A 17,831-nucleotide genomic window follows, 5' to 3' on the forward strand; every position below is an offset into this window, starting at 1 on the left:
GTTCCAAAATAGACGGAGGCAGAGAGGGAGTCTCTGGAGGTGGGCAGGGAAATATCATCACTCTGGTTCATTGGGGCCAGACACTAAGAAAGCCACATTTGCAGCATCTCTCTAAAAGCAAGTTTATGTCATAAGGAGGAGAACTCTCATCTCTGGGGACTAGCATCATCCACATACCTTGTGGAATCCTCAGATATTCTTTAGTGGGGAATTAAAGTCAAGGGAGAGACCATGGATGGTTTGGCTAACACTGAGGAAGCAGCTTCCATGATATAGGCACAAACTCTCTCTCTCTCTCTCTCTCTCTCTCTCTCTGTATGTGTGTGTGTCTGTGTGTGTATGTCTCTCTGTGTGTCTGCGTGTGTGTGTGTGTTTGTGTGTACATGCATAGGCCTACTGAACCCTTATAACAACTTTGAGACACTGTCTTTATTGTCATTAAGCACGGGGAAAAAATAGCAATTTCTTCAGGCGCCAGATTTGAGGACAAGGCCATCTGCAATAGAAACAGTTTATTTACTTTTGTTTTTTTGAGACAAGATCTCCCTATGTAGTCCTGACTGGCCTAAAACTTGTTATGTAACCCAGGCTGGCCTTGAACTCACAGAGAACCACCTGTCTGTGCTTCTTGAGCGCTGAGATGGAAGGTGTGTGTCACCACACCCCAAAGGACAGATTATTAAGGAAGGAAAAATCACTCCTGTGAATAGCAGTGGGCTGGACTGCTGAGAGAAAGCCCAACAGCTGAAGGAGGAAGATCTGGGACAGGAAAGGAGAAGGCAGAGCTGGGAGGGCTGCAAGCCAGAAGGAAGCCTTTTTATTTTGCTTTAACAGATAGACAGAAAGGTGGAAGAGAAGAGAAAATGCTGAGACTGGAGATGTGGAAGATGGTGGGAGAGGGTGGTGTCAGGAACTCCCGTAGAGGAGTGAGGGGAGGAGAGGCATCCTTCCTTTAGAAGGAAAGATGCAGTAGGAGAAACCTGATGTCACACACTATTGTGTGCAATGTCATCCTGAACCAGGCTCAGTAGGGCAAAGGGAATCTGCCTGGTGTGCTTGTGCTGAGATCCTCTACCTCGGCTGTTTCCTCTCTGACCCGGGAGTGCTTCTCATTACATTTGCGGATATGGAGACCCTGGTCAGAAAACCCCAGTTGTTCCAGAGCGCTGTGTAACACTCGCCAGAATTTCTTTCCAGGTTCTAAACCATCACTTTCTCACACTTTGGATTTCATTCTCCAGATCCTGAATTCTATGACCTGAGGAAAACTGAAGAAGAAGAAGAAGAAGAAGAAGAAGAAGAAGAAGAAGAAGAAGAAGAAGAAGAAGAAGAAGAAGAAGAAGAAGAAGAAGAAGAAGAAGAAGAAGAAGAAGAAGAAGAAGAAGAAGAAGAAGAAGAAGAAGGAGAAGAAGAAGAAGAAGAAGAAGAAGAAGAAGAAGAAGAAGAAGAAGAAGAAGAAGAAGAAGAAGAAGAAGAAGAAGAAGAAAGGGAACGAATTTAGGAAATAATTTTTAAAAAAATCTGGAGGGAGGGGAGGTTGAGACCGGGTTTCTTTGTACAGCCCTGGTTATTCTGGGAACTCACTCTGTAGACCAGGCTGGACTTGACCCCACAAAAGATCCACCTGTCTCTGCTTCCTGAGTGCTGGGTTTAAGCTGTGCACCACCACCACATGGCTAAAAATCTTTTAAAATAACAAATGAAATGAAGGGAGAGAGAGAGAGAGAGAGAGAGAGAGAGAGAGAGAGAGAGAGAGAGAGAGAGAGAAATTCAGGAATACCGCTATTTCTCTGTTCTTTCTAATGCTTTAATTGTTTAACCCACAAAGAAACGATTGCCTCTTTTTATCTCATTTTCCAAAGAAATATCCTGCAAATATCCACCCCACAACTATGGCCTTGGCTCAATCTGCCTGTCATGTGGATCAAGTGCTTAGACTACACAGCTCCTCAGGAGCAAAAGCCTCATCTGGCAGAGGCTGTCACATTCTGAGTCCCTCCAAACCCCTCTTCAGCTTCCCAGGAGAGCCAATCAAAGATAGAAAGTGTCAGAGTCAGCAACTTCTTTGAACCCCTGGTCCTGTGCTGGACTCATGGGTGCCCCGGTGGGGTGGGGTGTGTCTACTGTGGTCCTGGGGCTGGAGAAAGGAGAGTTCAAGAGAGGAGAGTGAAGCAGTGAAAAGAAAGACAAAGAAAAAAGGTTACTATTTAAATGGACACATAGTCTGCACATTCCAGAACTATCCCAGGTTGTAACTATTTCTCTTAGTATCGTTTTGATCCATCAGAACTTAGCCCAGTAACAGGATCCTAATGCCAGAATAGCTTCTGAATGGGGGCCCCTGGCTAAAGCACTGAGTCTGATGCTCATCTTGACTTTGATCCTTTGATCCCCTTAAAGATTCTTTTATTTTTTATTTATTTATTTATTTATTTTTTGGTTCTTTTTTTTCGGAGCTGGGGACCGAACCCAGGGCCTTGCGCTTCCTAGGTAAGCGCTCTACCACTGAGCTAAATCCCCAGCCCCTTAAAGATTCTTTTAACCCCCCCCCCTCTCTCTCTCTCTGTGTGTGTGTGTGTGTGTGTGTGTGTGTGTGTGTGTGTGTGTGTATGTACTTAGTATACATATAGGTAGAGGTCAGAGGCCAGAGGCCAACCTTGGCTGTCATTCCTCTTTGAGACAGAATCTCTCACTAAGACCTGGGGTTCAGTGATAGGCCAGTCTTGATATCCATCAAGCCTTAGGACTTGCTTGCCCCACCTCCCCAGCTCTGGGAATTACAAGTGCATCCCATTATGCCCACCCAGCTTCTTGGGTAAGTACTGGAGATCTAACTCAAGTCCTCACACGTATGCTGGCTGGAAGCACTCGATAGGCTAAGCAATCACTCTTTTCTTCCTTTATTTCTTTTGAGATCCTTTCTCACAGTATAGGCCTGGTTGGCCTGGTACTAACCGTGCAGCCTTTGTTGGCCTTGAGCTTCTGACAATCCTCTTGCTTTAGCTTTCTGAGTGTTGGGATTCCGGTGTGTACCACCACATTCAGGTCTCCTGAATTTTAATCTTCCCTCATATACTCTTTGCCTGGACCTCAATGAGAACCTGTTATGGGAATCTTTTCTGATATGTTGTGCTGCCCACCTGCCATCCTTGCTGTTTCAAATAGCAGAGAATTTATGGGTGTGACCTGGAAAGGGACATTATTGAAGGTGCACGTTTTTGGGGGTTTGCTAATTCGCTATAGCAAGGCTCCTGGCAGGCGGTGGAAGCCCTGTGCTCTGAGGCCCCAGATATGATGGAAGCGATGCGCCACGCTGTCGTCTTTGCCCTTCCTCTGCCTTCGAGGTAGCATGATGCGTGTTGGTTTCTGGGGCCTTGAAAGAGGCGTACGGTGAGCCCAGGTTTTGGCACCGACTTTGCACATCATCTCTCCCTTCCACATCCCTTAATGAAGTGTGCAACTCTTGTCCTCATTAAGCCCCAGCACTGTCAATAAAAGAGTCAATAAACCTGGTTGATGCGGCTGGGATGGAAAGGTTGAGATGTGGCTTCGGCACATCCACAGGGCAGACGTCAGCTCTGCCATGTGTCATGACCCAGTGTTTGGGGATCGATAGCAGGCTGAGGATAAAGCCTCAGATGCTGCCCTGCAGTCTCCTCCCAAGACCCACCAAGCCCAGCGTGGGGCAGTGCCAGCCGGCTCCGGCTTTGCTTGTGATTGTTACCGACACCATGGCGTTTTAGGTGCCAGATGTTCTTGTTTCTCCCTGATTGAGCCCTTTGGACGCCCCATGGATGAATACTAAGCGCCCACCTGGCAAGAGGACGTGCAGACAGCATCTTCAAGTAGCCCAGAGGCCAACACGGCTTCCATTCTCTGCATCTTCTGTCTGCTGACAGCATGTGAGGAGTCTCAGTGGACAGGGCATGCGTATTCTGCATGCTGTGTGGCTGGACTCCATTTCTGACTGTTCTGCTCTCTCTAGATACCCTTATCTTATCTAATTACAAGGAATTTTAGATTAATTTCACGGCCTCTGTTCCCTAGGACCTCTTATCTGCGGGGGCCTTGTATTTTTTTTTTCACCTTGTCATTCTTTTGTTGTTTGCCTTTAAGGGGTGATGGCTAGAAGGGGAAGATGTTGGGATTGGGGTGGGGGAGGGAGGAGGGGGAAGGCAGACAGATCTGGACCGCTGCCTGTGTGTGGAGACAGCTGGCTGCTTTCTTCCATGACAGCCACATGGTAGGTACCCAGCCACACAGAACAGGACCTGGGCAGGGACTCGCTGGCAACCTCTCTAGATCTCTTTGATATTTCCGACAGAGCAGTAAAGGACTCTTGACTATCACCTTTTTTTTCTTTTTTTTTTTTTTTTTTTTTTTTTTTTTTTTTTTTTGCTTTGCCTCTCTCCACCTCCTGCAAGACTCCTCCATGTCGTTTCCATGGCTACCCCCAATCAGATTTGGCTTCCTGCGAAATTGGATTTCAAAGGAGGACAGGGCTTCAAAGGAATTTGTCCATTTAACAGAATGTCATTAGGAGTGAGGCTGACTGCTGAACCGGGGTCCTCAGATGATTAAGGAGGGGCAGCACTCATGTGTGGAGGCAGGCTTCTGTCTGCAACGAGGAACCTTGATGCAACATGACAATAGCGTATTGGAAACTGCCAGTCACCAGCACACATCACCTGACTTACACCTCCCTCTACCTCCATCTCTCCCATCCCAGGCATCCACAGGGGAAGAAATGCAAGAAGTGTGTCTACCCGGTGCAGTTTCGCTTCTCCCTAGGTGGCAGGAAGCCTGGGGTTCTGCCCTTTGTCAAACAACTCCTGAGCACCTACCCTATGTGACCATGCTGACCTTAAATACGAGGGTGGGGCACTCTGGGCTCTCCTCAGAACCTAGAAACCTTCTGCCTTTTACTGAAGAAAGAGGGAGGGGCTGTCCTTTTTTATCCCCATTGCTAGAAGAGAAATGGAGGAAGTTTGTGCACTATAGAGGGAAGCTTATACCCTCCCCTTTGGAAGAACGGTTTTATGTTTACAAAAAGAAGAGAGTGTCAGACCCACATGGCCTCCATGTTTAAACATGCATGCACCCCAAGTGATTCTCAAGCAGCTTCGGTTTTATCAGGGGGACAGCAAGGTAGGGAAAAATGTCCCCGGAGGCAGCCTACACCCATCCAGAGCCTGGAAGAGGCAGCCCAAGCCCATCCCTATAGATTCACCCAGTAAGGAACAAGCAGCACCATGGAGTCGGATTCCCTGGCGACCCCTGACAGGTTCTATCCCTTCAGATCAACTTGTTGCAATTTATATGTGTGTCATGAGGTCCTGAAACCAAGACCATTCCTTCTCGGGTGTCGGGATATGATAAACGCCACTGAAACCCTTAAAAGGGAGGGCCCCTAACCTTGAGGCCACAGCTTCATGGGTTGTGTGCACGCACCTATTCCAGGAGATCCATCCGTCTGCCTTGGGCCCTTCTGAACGGCCTCTTCTCTTTGCTCTGCCTTCTTCTACATAATAAACAAATCGTTTGCCTCCCTCCTGTCATGTGCTCCGAGTCCTTCCTACCTATCCTTAGAATAGAATCCAGGAGAGAGAGAGAGAGAGAGAGAGAGAGAGAGAGAGAGAGAGAGAGAGAGAGAGAGAGAGAGTTGGTAGAGGTGAAGAGATGCAGAGGCCACATAATTATAGATCATTTTCCATCTACGAAGTCTTCCCACCCTTTTAAAACCCGGTCTGGTATTTAGCTCCCCTTTAAGTACCTGCGCACCCACGGGTGCTCCCATCCTTCCCTTGTGTTCATGCTCTTTCTTATTTCATCCATGCCGCTGCTCTCGGTTCTTCACGGCCCCGTTGACAAGTGGTTGACAAAAATAACAAAGGATTCCACGTACCACCGCCCAAGTTCGTGGTGTACTTACTACAACCCAAACTTGGGCACTGACTGGCTGTACTTTGAGGGGGAAAGGGTATAGCCCTGTGATCTTGTCGAGCACTTTCTTCCTTCCTGTGCTCCGAGAAAGAGCTGTTTCCCACCTTCCCACAGCCTTTCACCTCCAGAGAGGACATTCCCTCCGTCTCTCTCTGTGCATTGCATCTGATGCTGAGTCTCTCAAATGTTGAGAATCTATATTGTCGCTGGGACTCCAGATTTTAATTTTTAACCAGCAAGGCTTTCCCCGACGGTGAGCTGGATAGGACCAAGTCCTTTCTTGGATTCTGCCTCTGCCCCCCAGTTCAGGAACAACCATGGCCTTTTAAACCTACCGCCCCAAGGTCAAATTGCTCAGGGCTTAGATGTTTCCGCCAAGATTTAGCCTCTAAAGCTCTTCGGAGTCTAGCAATCTTTTGGTGCGGGGCTCAAAGGGCCACGCCTTTGACCTTGCATGCCACCTTGGTGCCATCAGTGCACCTGCGCCCCGGGTCCCGCTCCCGCCGCCCGCTGCGCGCGCCGCTTCCTGAGCGCGCGGCCGGCGGCCCCGCCCGGCGCGGGGCCCCAAGTGCAGCCGAGGTACAGGTGCCCGGGGTGCAGCTCGCCTCCTTCTGCCTGCCGCCGTCAAAACAGGCCTCGTGTCCCTTGTCCCTCCTTCTGCTGTGGCCACCCTCTCGCCGTGCCAAATGCAGGCCATCGCCCTCCCGGAGGAGATCTGTTGGCTCCTGGAAGGTAACTCCTGGCTCAGTGCCAGACCTCTGTCCTGACCCTCCCCTCTGGGAGGGCCTTTCAGTGCTGGGCTGAAGGCAAGAAAGGAGACACCAAGGCATCAGCCCTACAGCCCTATAATATAAGTTCCAGGCTCCCAGAGTCCTCAATCCTCCTCTTGTCCCCAAAGCCAGCCTATTGCCCATTGTCCCACCTCAGGGTCCCCACATCTCCCTTGAGTTACACATTTTCCGTCCCTTCTAGGCATCTATATCACTTCTAGGTTTCTGGGGTCTTGCAGGCCAGTTCATGGCCTCCCCTGACACCTTGCTTGGTCTTGAACCTGTCTCCTGGGAAATCCCTGAGGTCTGTAGCAGGTTAGTTCTTACCCTCCCCAGTCCTGACTCCTCACCTCGCGGAAGACCCACGACACACAGAAGGGATCTGTGGAGATATATGGGTCTTTGGGCCAAGCCTGGTGGTTAGAGGACTTCTTTTTTTTTTTTTTTTTTTTTTGGTTCTTTTTTTCGGAGCTGGGGACTGAACCCAGGGTCTTGTGCTTCCTAGGCAAGCGCTCTACTACTGAGCTAAATTCCCAGCCCCAGGACTTCTTATAAGTGTGGTAAGCCAAGGAGTCCTTTACTATTCTGAAGACTGGTGGGGGAGGGGGGTGCTGTCATCTATCCAAGGGAAGCCTCAGAGTATGACGTTCCTAACCTTCCTGAAGTGTCACGTTGTGATGGCTTCACCTTCAAAAAAGTCTTTTAGAGTTAAAGTCACACTTTGCAACACTTAGCATACATTCCTGATACTCCAAAGAACTTTCCTGATGGACAGTATCTTGTGCTTGGCTCACAAGGTGAAAATTCATTTTACTCCTATGACTGACCTTCCTGGAAGGACAGAGGTCTGGAATCTGCAGTTGCGTAAGGGTCTCAAGAGGAAACTGCTCAGAATTAAGCCTTTTGGCATCCAGGCGACATATCTGACACATAGTTAACAGATGGCCTGCCTTGGGCAGGTCATGATTTTGGCAAGCTGTATTCTTTCCAGTTTCTCTCCATTTAATTGGTTTCATATCTCCATTACCTTGTTATCTTGGTATAAATGCCTTCTAATCAAGGATTTGGCCAGTGCATTTGGATTCTGTCTGCGGCACTGTTTCTATTCTGGATTGCTTCTCTGTAAGAGCTGGAAGCTAGGTGTTTCTTTTGAGGTGATGTTTCAAAAAATGTATTCTTAGAAAAGCGTTTTGTTTACTTACTTTTGGAGTGTGTGGGTGTGGGGTGTGCATGGCCACAGCGGGTTTGTGGAGTTCAGATGGCAGCTGTTGAGAATTGGGTCTCATCTTCTATCCTCCAGTGATGGGGATCAAACTCAGGTCTTCAGGCTTGGTGCTAAGCACTTTTACCCACCACCGCCCTCCCTTGTGCTTAGGGGATTGAATCTAGGACCATATGCGTGATCGTTAGATGTCCTACCACTGAGCTACATTCTCTAAATTACCTAAAGTCCACTCAGTGTGTAAACCAAGGAACTGTAGAAATAACAAGTTATTTGGAAGATAGAAGTCACCAGACACCTAAAGAGATTTAACCAGCGCTAGTTTGGTAGTAGATACATAAAGGAAGGCTGTGGTTGTCTTGGGTTTTAGGGAAGGAACTGCAGCCACAAGTTGTATTTAAAGCCGGAGTATCTCTCTCTCTCTGTTGGTGTCAGTTATTTTATGAGAAGAAACCCATTTTACAAGCTTATTAAATGATACCTCAGTTTGGTGCACAGCATCGATAGAAAGCCCCTCTTCTTTTTGGAGGCTCGAGTGCGACACGATCCCTCCCCTGCTTCGATGTTTTTGACATGCAGTTCCTTATTGTTCAAAACTGACACTTTGGTAAACAACTCATTTTTGCACCTGCCACCTTCCCTTAGCTCAGATTATTTTCTTGTTAGCCGACTGTTTTTAATTGAAGTCTTCAGATCTCCTTCTAAAGCAGAACCTTTGTTTGCTGACAGGCAGAGCCGGCTATGAATGGAGATTAATTGCATGTCACATATTTCTGTATCAAACTTGCTGTGTCTTAACAATCTCTGATAGTGCTCCGGTCTTCAGAAGATATAGGGGAGTCTGAGGTTACATTGTGAGGAGCTTCGCTGGCTAACGATTTCTTTAAAGTCACCCCTCCCCTTTAAGTTTGTAATTGTGCTCTTGGATCTGAAGTGGGGGAGATGTGAAGTGGGATATAACCAACGATTCTATTGAAGAGTGATTTAAAAGTATGTTCTCGAAAGATTTGTGTGATGAGAGCAACCTATTGGTTATAGGTTTTTATTTTTAATGGAATGTGTTCTCTAGTGTAAACCAGCAAAATGATTCACTGTTACAAATTTTGAGTATTAGGAATCCAAAATGGCCGTCGGTTTGTTGTCTGTGGTTCACTGTTAAGAATTAGGAAAAACATAGGTCCTTGATCTCTGTGTAGTCGCTCGGTGGGAGGGAGTCACAGGATGTGAGAGTTGTGACTGTTGCTACCGCACAGCATGGGGCTGGAGTTTCCACAATGAATTACTGCTTTCATAAACCAAGTCATAAGCATTTGCACAGTGATTTAATGCTGGCCATCACAGCCATAACTTAAACATTTATCTATTTGTAACAATAGAAGCATAAAATGACAGGGACACTTTTTGATATAGTGTTTGTGCTTTAAAAAAATAAAATATGCACAATACTGTGCCAGGTTCATACCGAGATTTTTGCAATAATGAGGGTCTGGAATTAATTTTAAGTATAAAGATTTCAACATTTGAGGAGTCTCATTTGACATGGAAGTCCCACTTCTAGGAACATGTTATAGAAATTAAAGACCAGGAATATATATGTTTATATAAGTGTATCCCAGATGTCCATGAGGTGGGAAAAGCGGGTGATGGTCAATTGGATCATGGGATATCCATCTTAGTTTATGTAAAGAACGCAGGAGAGGGGTTGGGGATTTAGCTCAGTGGTAGAGCGCTTGCCTAGGAAGCGCAAGGCCCTGGGTTCGGTCCCCAGCTCCAAAAAAAAAGAACCAAAAAAAAAAAAAAAAAAAAAAGAACGCAGGAGATCTGTGTGTCTGTCTGACATCTGTCTATCTTGGCTTACAAAGTGTCCATGGCATGTTTTTAGGCCGAAAGAGGCAAAATACACAGTAGTACATATAATGGCCCATTTCTATTTCAAAACAAAAGGCCAAAATAAAAAAGTTCCACACACCATATAGATTTATGTAAGCCTCAGAAGTGTCCCACGCTCTCAACAGTTTCCTTTGTTTTTTTTTTTTCTTTTCTTTTTTTTTCTTTTTTTCGGAGCTGGGGACCGAACCCAGGGCCTTGCGCTCGTTAGGCAAGCGCTCTACCACTGAGCTAAATCCCCAACCCCAACAGTTTCCTTTTAAGGACAGAGAGACGTGTAGGGGTTCGTGATTTTTATTACATTTATCTTCAATTGGTTAAATTGTGCAAAGGTCATGTATTACTTCTTGAGTCAAGAAAGAATAGTCAGATAGGTTTAAAACAAAACAAAACAAAACAAAACAGACGAACGGAGGCCCAGACGTTAAAGGGCCATTAACTTCAGGAGTGATGGTTTTTCCTGCTTAGCCGTGGGAAGTTGTGTAGAAAGCTTACATCAAAACAGAGCAAACCAAAACACTGTCTCTGTTGTTATTTTAGCAAAGGGTAAGGTGAGGAGAAGCTTCTAGCATCCCAGGAAGCAGCCTCTTCCATCGGCTCTGTGAGCTCCCCACGCAGGGACAGAAAGTGGTCCCATATCAGTGAATAAGGCACGGTGTAGATAAGGAACGGAGGGCATCTTCCGATTTGCTGAAAGAACAGGAAATATTCGGGTCTGTTTTTAGGTGGTCAGGCTTCAGATGTAGACGTTTTCTTTTTGTGCCTTTGTTGATTGATAACGATGCTGAAAACAAGAACAATGGGCTGGTGGCTTGTAATCTCCGTTGCGGGACACAAACAGCCTCCTCTTCCTGGTCCTTCTAGCGCCACCCCCCTTGTGTGGGTCTCTGTCTCTAACTCTTTTTAAGTAAGAACCGAAGAGGAAAGTGTGAAGGGGGGGCAGCAGATAGATAGGAAACCTGCTGACTTCACCCTGATAGCTGAGAGATCCAGCTGCCTATCCAGGGCCCCCATGGGGCTTGGAAGGACTGAAGCCCAGTCACTGCCTGGCTCCCTAGTACCCGCCCCCTCATACCCTCCTAATGGTTGCTTACATTTAAATTTTAGCAGCTGCCCTTGGTGGTGATGCACACCTTTGATCCTAGCACTCGAGAGGCAGGGGCAGGTGGCTCTCGTGTGAGTCCAAGGCCCGCCTGAGTTCCAGGACCCGTCTCAAACAAAACAAAAAAACGACAACCAAACCCTTCAGCCATTTCCTTCTAGGTAGTTCTCCAAAGTGTTAGACCTAGATGAAAGGATAAAACTTCTTTCCGTTTCTCTAGATAGCAAAGGTTCTTTTAAACCCTCTAACTCGTAAATATCTTTGATCAATTCTTTTAAAACAGGAATTGGGAACAACCCTCCCCCATTTCTTCAACCAGTTACTGGTCTTGGAACGAGTCTCACTTAAATTCTTCTAAACTCAGTGTTGTTTGGTGACCGTCTGCTGTTTAAAGCCATTTCTGACTGGGATAGTCTGGGTTGCCTTGTGACTGCCACGTCTGATTAATTCGCTTATATGAAGCTGGGGACTGAGCCCACGGCCTCATGCATGCTAGTCTAAGATCTCTCTCTGAGCCAGACTCCAGTCTGCTTTGCACTCGATGTTTTGCCATTTATAACCTTCTTGGTGAAGCTGAGACCTTTTGCTATTCTGTTGGTTGGATCTGTGGCTTTGGTGTTTCTGGAACACTAGATAATTGAGTATTTTGGAGCCATGTGTAAAAGTAGGTATAAGAGGCATCTTTGGGATGGAGATGTGGCTCACTGGTATAGCGTGTAGACCTTGGTTCAATTCCCAGTACTCTGTGTGTGTGTGTGTGTGTGTGTGTGTGTGTGTGTGTGTGTGTGTGTGTGTGTAGAGAGAGAGAGAGACCGAGAGAGACAGCAATAATACATAGCTGGGGTGAAAGGTTTTTTTTCTGTCCACCATGTGGATGGGTTCCAGAGACTGAACTTACATCCTGAGCCCTGGCCACAAGCACCTTTGCGCCATCTCGACAGTCCAGAGCAGCTGTCTTGATAAACAAATTCCTAGGCTCTGAGGCATGGCTTTGTGGTGTGCATTTGGCTGCTCTGCCTTTTTTGTTTAACGTTTGATGCTGGTGGTCTTGCTGACAGGTGGGTTACTGCTCTCCTGAATCTCGAGTGGTAAAATGTGAGTTTTAATGTTACTTTTTTTTTCTGACTATAAAAGTGATAACTTGATGCTCCAGGAATGGAGGATGCCGGGGTTTGAGATGGGGGTGGGTGAGTGGGGGAGCATCCTCTCAGAGGCAAAGGGGAGGAGGTATGGGGTCTTTACTCTGGGAGGGGGGACTGGGAAGGGAGGCAACATTTGGAATGTAAATAAGATTGAAAACAGTGATAATTTTCGTAATTGAAACCAGAAATCAGAGTATCAGTCACCCATTGTCAACAACTGTTAAATTTCCATGTATTTCTTTTGCCATAGATATAACGTTCCTATAAGCAAATATTGAGGTGAACATTAGGAAATAGTCTTATTTTATTGAGACCCTGGCAGGCCTTGGACTCACTACGTACAGCAGGCTGGCCTCCAGCTCACAGAGATCTACCTGCTTTTGTCTCTGTCTCCCAGGTGCTGGGACTAAAGGCGGCGTGAACCTCACCTGGCTCCATGATCTGTTGATTTAAAAATAACCCTAGGAGCAAGGTGGCAGTTCTGCCTCATTTCCTCTTAAGTCTTCAATGATAATTCTTTCTCTGTTCTTCGTTTGTCGTTGGTGTTTGTTTTGGTTTTGTTTTCCCGGAAGACAGGGTTTCTTTGTATATACTATCTGTCCAGGAACTTGCTCTGTAGACTAGGCTGGCCTTGAACTCACAGAGGTCCCCCAGCCTTTGCCTTTCGAGTGCTGGGATCAAAGTGGTGGCCACTACGTAGTGCTACTACGTGCCGCACTAACGTTTTTTAAAGCTAGAGTGGCTGTGCTTAGTGTATGCTGTGTACTTAGCACTCAGAACACAGAACAACACAGCCTTAGAGGTAGATGACACCCACCGAGGACAGGAGCCCAAGAGAAAAGAGTGGATAGGAAAGGTCAGGGGTTATGGAGGAGAGGAAAGCAAACCAAAGGCAGGAAGTGGCTTCCAGGGCCCCACCCCAGCCATGGCTGATGGGGCTGAGCACAGGTAGGGATTTATGTGTATTGTGAGTGAGCACCCGTGTGGCCTTCCCACCTTGTCATACCTAGCAAACCACACCAGCCAAATCAAAGCAGTGTCCACCAGGACACGCTGGAAATACTGGATTCCAGGCTACTGGAATTCTGTACATTTAAGTAAAATCTCATTACTGTCCCTTTAAGTCACACATTACTGATCCATAAAAGAACCAGACTGGCTAGTGGTGTAGCTTCTGCAAGTCTCATGATGGCCTTTGGTAGAGACAGAAACCTCCATTGCTGTTTCCTTGTTACAGGTGAGTGGGGAGTCACGAGACCACTGGGAGTTCAGCAATTACCTTAAATACCCCAGTGTATCCAATCTAAAATCTTAGTGTTTCATTTCCCCACCCCTCCATTGGCAGTCTTCATGACACTTTGTCTTGTCTATTTATGGACCAATTAGATGAAAATACCATAATTGGGAAAAATGACTTGACAGTTCTCTGGGTCGCCCTGGCTGTCCTGGAACTCGCTCTGTAGACCAGGCTGATCTTGAACTCAGAGATCCAGCTGCCTCTGCTTCCTGGAGTATTGAACTTAATGGCATGTGCCACCACCACCCTGCAGCATTCATTTTGTTAAGAGCTTGTTATAAAACTTAATCTAAGGGGCCTTGGGGAGATGGCTCAGCAGTTAAGAGCACAAACTGCTCTTCTTAGAGGTCCTGAGTTCAATTCCCAGCAACCACTTGTGGCTCACAACCATCTGTAAAGGGATTGATGCCCTTTTCTTGTGTGTCTGAAGACAGCGACAGTGTACTCCTATGCGTAAAGTAAATAATAAATTAAGTAAAACAATATTAAACATTTGACTTGACAACTAATTATCTCTTTCTTTCTTGAGGGAAGGTCTCACTACATAGCCTTGGCTAGCTGGGAACTTGCTATGTAGACCAGGCTGGCCAAGTTACAGAGATCCACCTGCCCCTGACTCCCCTGTCATTGTTCAGCACACATCGGCCTTTTGTTAAGAAGTAAAACTTGACAATAAGGCTAAGGTCCCATCTCTCAGCCTTGTTTTTACTTCCAGAAAATCGCCTGTGCACAATGGAGACGCTGTCAAGAGTACAGAGGTTGGGGCTGGGGATTTAGCTCAGTGGTAGAGCGCTTACCTAGGAAGCGCAAGGCCCTGGGTTCGGTCCCCAGCTCCGGAAAAAAAAAAAAAAAAAAAAAAGAAAAAAAAAAAAAAGAGTACAGAGGTTGTAGGTAGTGTGACCTGAGGGTTTCTGCCTAATGACCCTAAAGGCATGGAGCATTTATGTTTTTAATTCTCCTTCTGGTTATTGTAGGATAAAACAATGAAAATACACGCGCGCGCGCGCACAAACACACACACACACACACACACACACACACACACACACACACTCGGGCGCGCCACAAATGGTAGGGAGGGAGACTCAGCTGATTAATTCATGTATAAAGTCAAAGACTGGGCTGATGAGAGGACTCAGTGGGTAAAAGTGCTTGCTGCCCAAGCCTGACAACCTGAGTTTCATCTCCAGAACTGATGGTGGTTGAAGGAAAGAACCAGCTCCTGAAAGATATCCTGTGGGTCTCTCTCTCTCTCTCTCTCTCTCTCTCTCTCTCTCTCACACACACACACACACACACACACACACACACACACACACACACACTGCATGCACACCCTCCTCCCAATACCACAAACAACAATAGACAAATAAAGCTGAAAGGTCAAATGTTCCTCCATGTTGTGTAAATCGCATGTAATGAATTATCTCTGAGTTAATTTTGTAGTGTTTATAATAACGACATTAATGAAGACATGAGGCAGATGATGCTCTTAGGCCCTGCTTCAGCACAGTGACTTTGGGAAATTATTTGGAATTTAATGCAGTCCTTCCCAATAGCCAGTAATTCCACTCCTGGAAATTTACCCATGAAAAATGAGTATTTAGCCCCATAGCAGGATCATCCTGTCTTAGTCACTGGTCTACTGCTGTGAAGAGACACCATGACCAAGGCAACTCTTACAAGAGAAATCATTTAACCGGGGGATTGCTTACAGTTCCAGAGGTTTGGACCATAACCGACATGGCAGGAAGCATGGAGTCATGCAGTCAGGGGCTGGAGCAGTAGCTGAGAGCTGCATCCTGATCTGTAGGCAGAAGGGGCTGGGAAGGGAGGGATGGAGGGAGAGAGAGAGAGAGAGAGAGAGAGAGAGAGAGAGAGAGAGAGAGCGCGAGCGCGAGCACACGTGTGCACATGCCTGGGCCCCATGATGTGGGCTTAGAAAACTTGAAGCCCAGCCCCATTGACAGACTTCCTCCAGCAGGGCCACACCTCCTAACTCTTCTAATCCTTTCAAATAGTGCCACTGCCTGGTGACGCAGCATTCAAACACACGATCCTACAGAAGTCACTTTCATTCAAGCCACCACAGGTCCAGAGCTCATCATCTCAAAGTAAGAGAACGGATGCTGAGCAGTGAATTCAAACGATGGGATACTACGTAGCACAAAGTGCTAAGTCTACACACAAGTGTAAATAAATCTCAAAAACACTCTGTTGAGGAGAGTCACATGAGTGTTTGGAGTTTTAGAATCTATTAGGACAGAAGTCAGAATGAGGATTGGCTTTGAGGAGGGGCACTGATTGTTAAGGAAGATTCTAGGTGGGTAGAAGCTTTTTCTAGGCTGATCTGGGTGGTGGCCGCACAGGTGTATCTATGTGAAAAATCAGTGCACTTACACTGGTGTGTTACACGAGTGCCTTGGCAAGTCCTGGCAATAAGGGGGAGGCCCTTCGTCTGACGTCAGCCCTGGGGTAAAGCAGCAGCAGCAGCAACAGCAGCAGCAGCAGCAGCAGCAGCACCACCACCACCACCACCACAATTAGTGTATCTCATGTGTATAAATTATAAATCAAAACTACTGGTAAGAAAGGAGGAAAAATACAAGGACAGAACAGTGGGAGAAATGGAAGGAGGAAAGATGAATTTATAATAATGAAGAAACATGTACACAAAAAAGTCATCAGAAAAAAAGATTTTGATAGAAGCATGATTCTAAGTTTATTAAAATTCAGTTAGGAGGCTGGGGAGATGGCTCAGTGGCCCACTTGCCATGTAAGGCTGGCGATTAACTGGATTTGATCCTAGCGACTCATATTAAAAAAAAAAAGCCCGATGCAGCTGTTCACATTTGTAACTCCAGCCCTCCTACAGTGAGACAGGGGGCAGAGATAGGAGAATCGCCCGGAACCTCAGGGACAGCTGGCAGTTACTACAGAGCATGGTAGAAACAAGAGAGGCCCTTCCTCAACAAGGTAAAAGGTTGAATTAGGGGCCTGGGGATGGAGCTCAGTGTTAGAACAAGGGTCTGGCAAATAAAACCACCAGAAAAAAAGAACAAAAAAAAATTAAGTGACAAAAATAGTTGCATATATTTCTAAAGTGTGTGTGTGTGTGTGTGTGTCTGTCTGTCGTATATGTATGTAAGTGTAAGTACTCACAGAGGCCAGAAGAGTGGGCTAGATCCCATGGAACTGAGTCCTAGGCAGTTGGGAGCCATCTGACGTGGGCGTTGAGAACTGAACTTGGATCCTCTGTAAGAGCAGCTGGAACTCTTAACTGCTGAGCCATCTCTCGAGCTGCAGTCAAATATTTTCTCTGGCTATTTAGGCCTCCCATCATGCTTCTCACGCTTGAGTTATAATGTGCAGTATAGTTCAAGTAATCATAAATCTACTAGAGAGTATGTATGATTTAACGCCGTATTTTCCCATTAACATACTAATACTAGAATGTCAACAGTGTTAGCAGGAACATCCTGGATGAGCACGTTACAGGCGTGCGGTGTGCACACCACACGGATGTGCAGGTGTGCCTGCAGAGGCAGAAGGAAGATGTCGTGTGTCCTGCTGTCAATCTCAATCTAAACCCTTTGAGGTTGAGAGTCTCTCACTGAACATGGAGGTGGGCTGGAGGCAGGAAACTCCAGTAATCCACTCGTTCTCCTCTCCCTTGTCGTACTGCTGGTGTCACAGATGTGCATGGCCATGCCAGACTTCACTTCACTTTCTTTCTTTTTTTCCTATCATTGCTGGGATTTGAACTCATAACCCCATGCTTGTGCAGTAAGCACTCTCACCCACTGAGCCATCTCTCTGCTTCCTGAGATGAGGATTTATATGTTTCATAAATTACTCTATCAAAGTCATTGGTCTTCAGAAAGACTTGCTGTTTGGATGCTAAGGCTGTCCTGTCCCTGAGCTCAGTCTGTCCTGTCTCCCATATAGGAGTTGAACAGTGAGATTAGACAGTGGGACTGAAAGACTCCAGCTCCCAACAGCCATCTGTTATAATCACCTAGCCAATTGTGCAGCACCGACAAACCAGAAAAGCAAGCAATGAGCTCGGAAACACAAGGGAAATAAATATGAACAAATGTTGCAGAAATTATAAGACTTCTGTAGGGTGTAATGGCTTATAACATGACAAAAATTAGATCTATGACGGCCGCGTCAGTACGTTAAGATCCTCAGATGACGGTGAGATTAAAACGTATCTTATCTTTTCCTATACTTAAAATGATTAAAAACTGCTTAAGTACTATACTTAATGAAATTAGTTAAAAATATCTTCTTAATAGCTAGCTCTAGAATCTCTCTTAGGAAATGAGCTGTCATTGTTGGGGAAATAACATCATCATTATTCCTATTAATATTATTACCACCATCATCATCATCGTTATTAGAGACAGTGTCTCACTATGTAGACCAGGCTGGCCTTGAACTCACGGTGGTCCCTGCCTGAATG

General features: G+C 46.3%; 1 protein-coding gene and 1 long non-coding RNA gene across 7 annotated transcripts in view; one reads left to right on the top strand and one right to left on the bottom strand.

The window, feature by feature from the left end:
- Nucleotides 1-2,451: 2,451 nt before the first annotated feature.
- On the bottom strand, nucleotides 2,452-6,459 carry LOC148003084 (uncharacterized). 2 transcript variants are annotated; one of them, XR_015632040.1, is made up of 3 exons: nucleotides 5,774-6,459; nucleotides 5,452-5,579; nucleotides 2,452-4,632 (listed from the first exon to the last, which is right to left on the bottom strand). It is a non-coding gene; the product is annotated as an uncharacterized LOC148003084 (long non-coding RNA). The 2 variants fall into 2 exon arrangements; XR_015632041.1 differs by having other exon boundaries at nucleotides 3,374-4,632; nucleotides 5,452-5,584; nucleotides 5,774-6,441.
- A 54-nt stretch (nucleotides 6,460-6,513) lies between these two features.
- Skap1 (src kinase associated phosphoprotein 1) overlaps nucleotides 6,514-17,831 on the top strand; it is a 306,690-nt gene continuing 295,372 nt past the window's right edge. For 4 of the 5 annotated variants that reach the window (XM_087570083.1, XM_087570082.1, XM_087570084.1 and 1 more), the window contains exon 1: nucleotides 6,514-6,675. Coding sequence is in view for 2 of the 5 variants with exons in the window: in XM_087570081.1 (XP_087426207.1) it covers nucleotides 6,630-6,675 (46 nt within the window). In the remaining 3 variants the exon portion in view is untranslated. 5 annotated transcript variants of the gene reach the window in all.

The sequence above is a fragment of the Rattus norvegicus genome, chromosome 10, assembly GCF_021556685.1.
Source record: "Rattus norvegicus strain SHRSP/BbbUtx chromosome 10, alternate assembly SHRSP_T2T, whole genome shotgun sequence".
Classification (NCBI taxonomy): domain Eukaryota; kingdom Metazoa; phylum Chordata; class Mammalia; order Rodentia; family Muridae; genus Rattus; species Rattus norvegicus.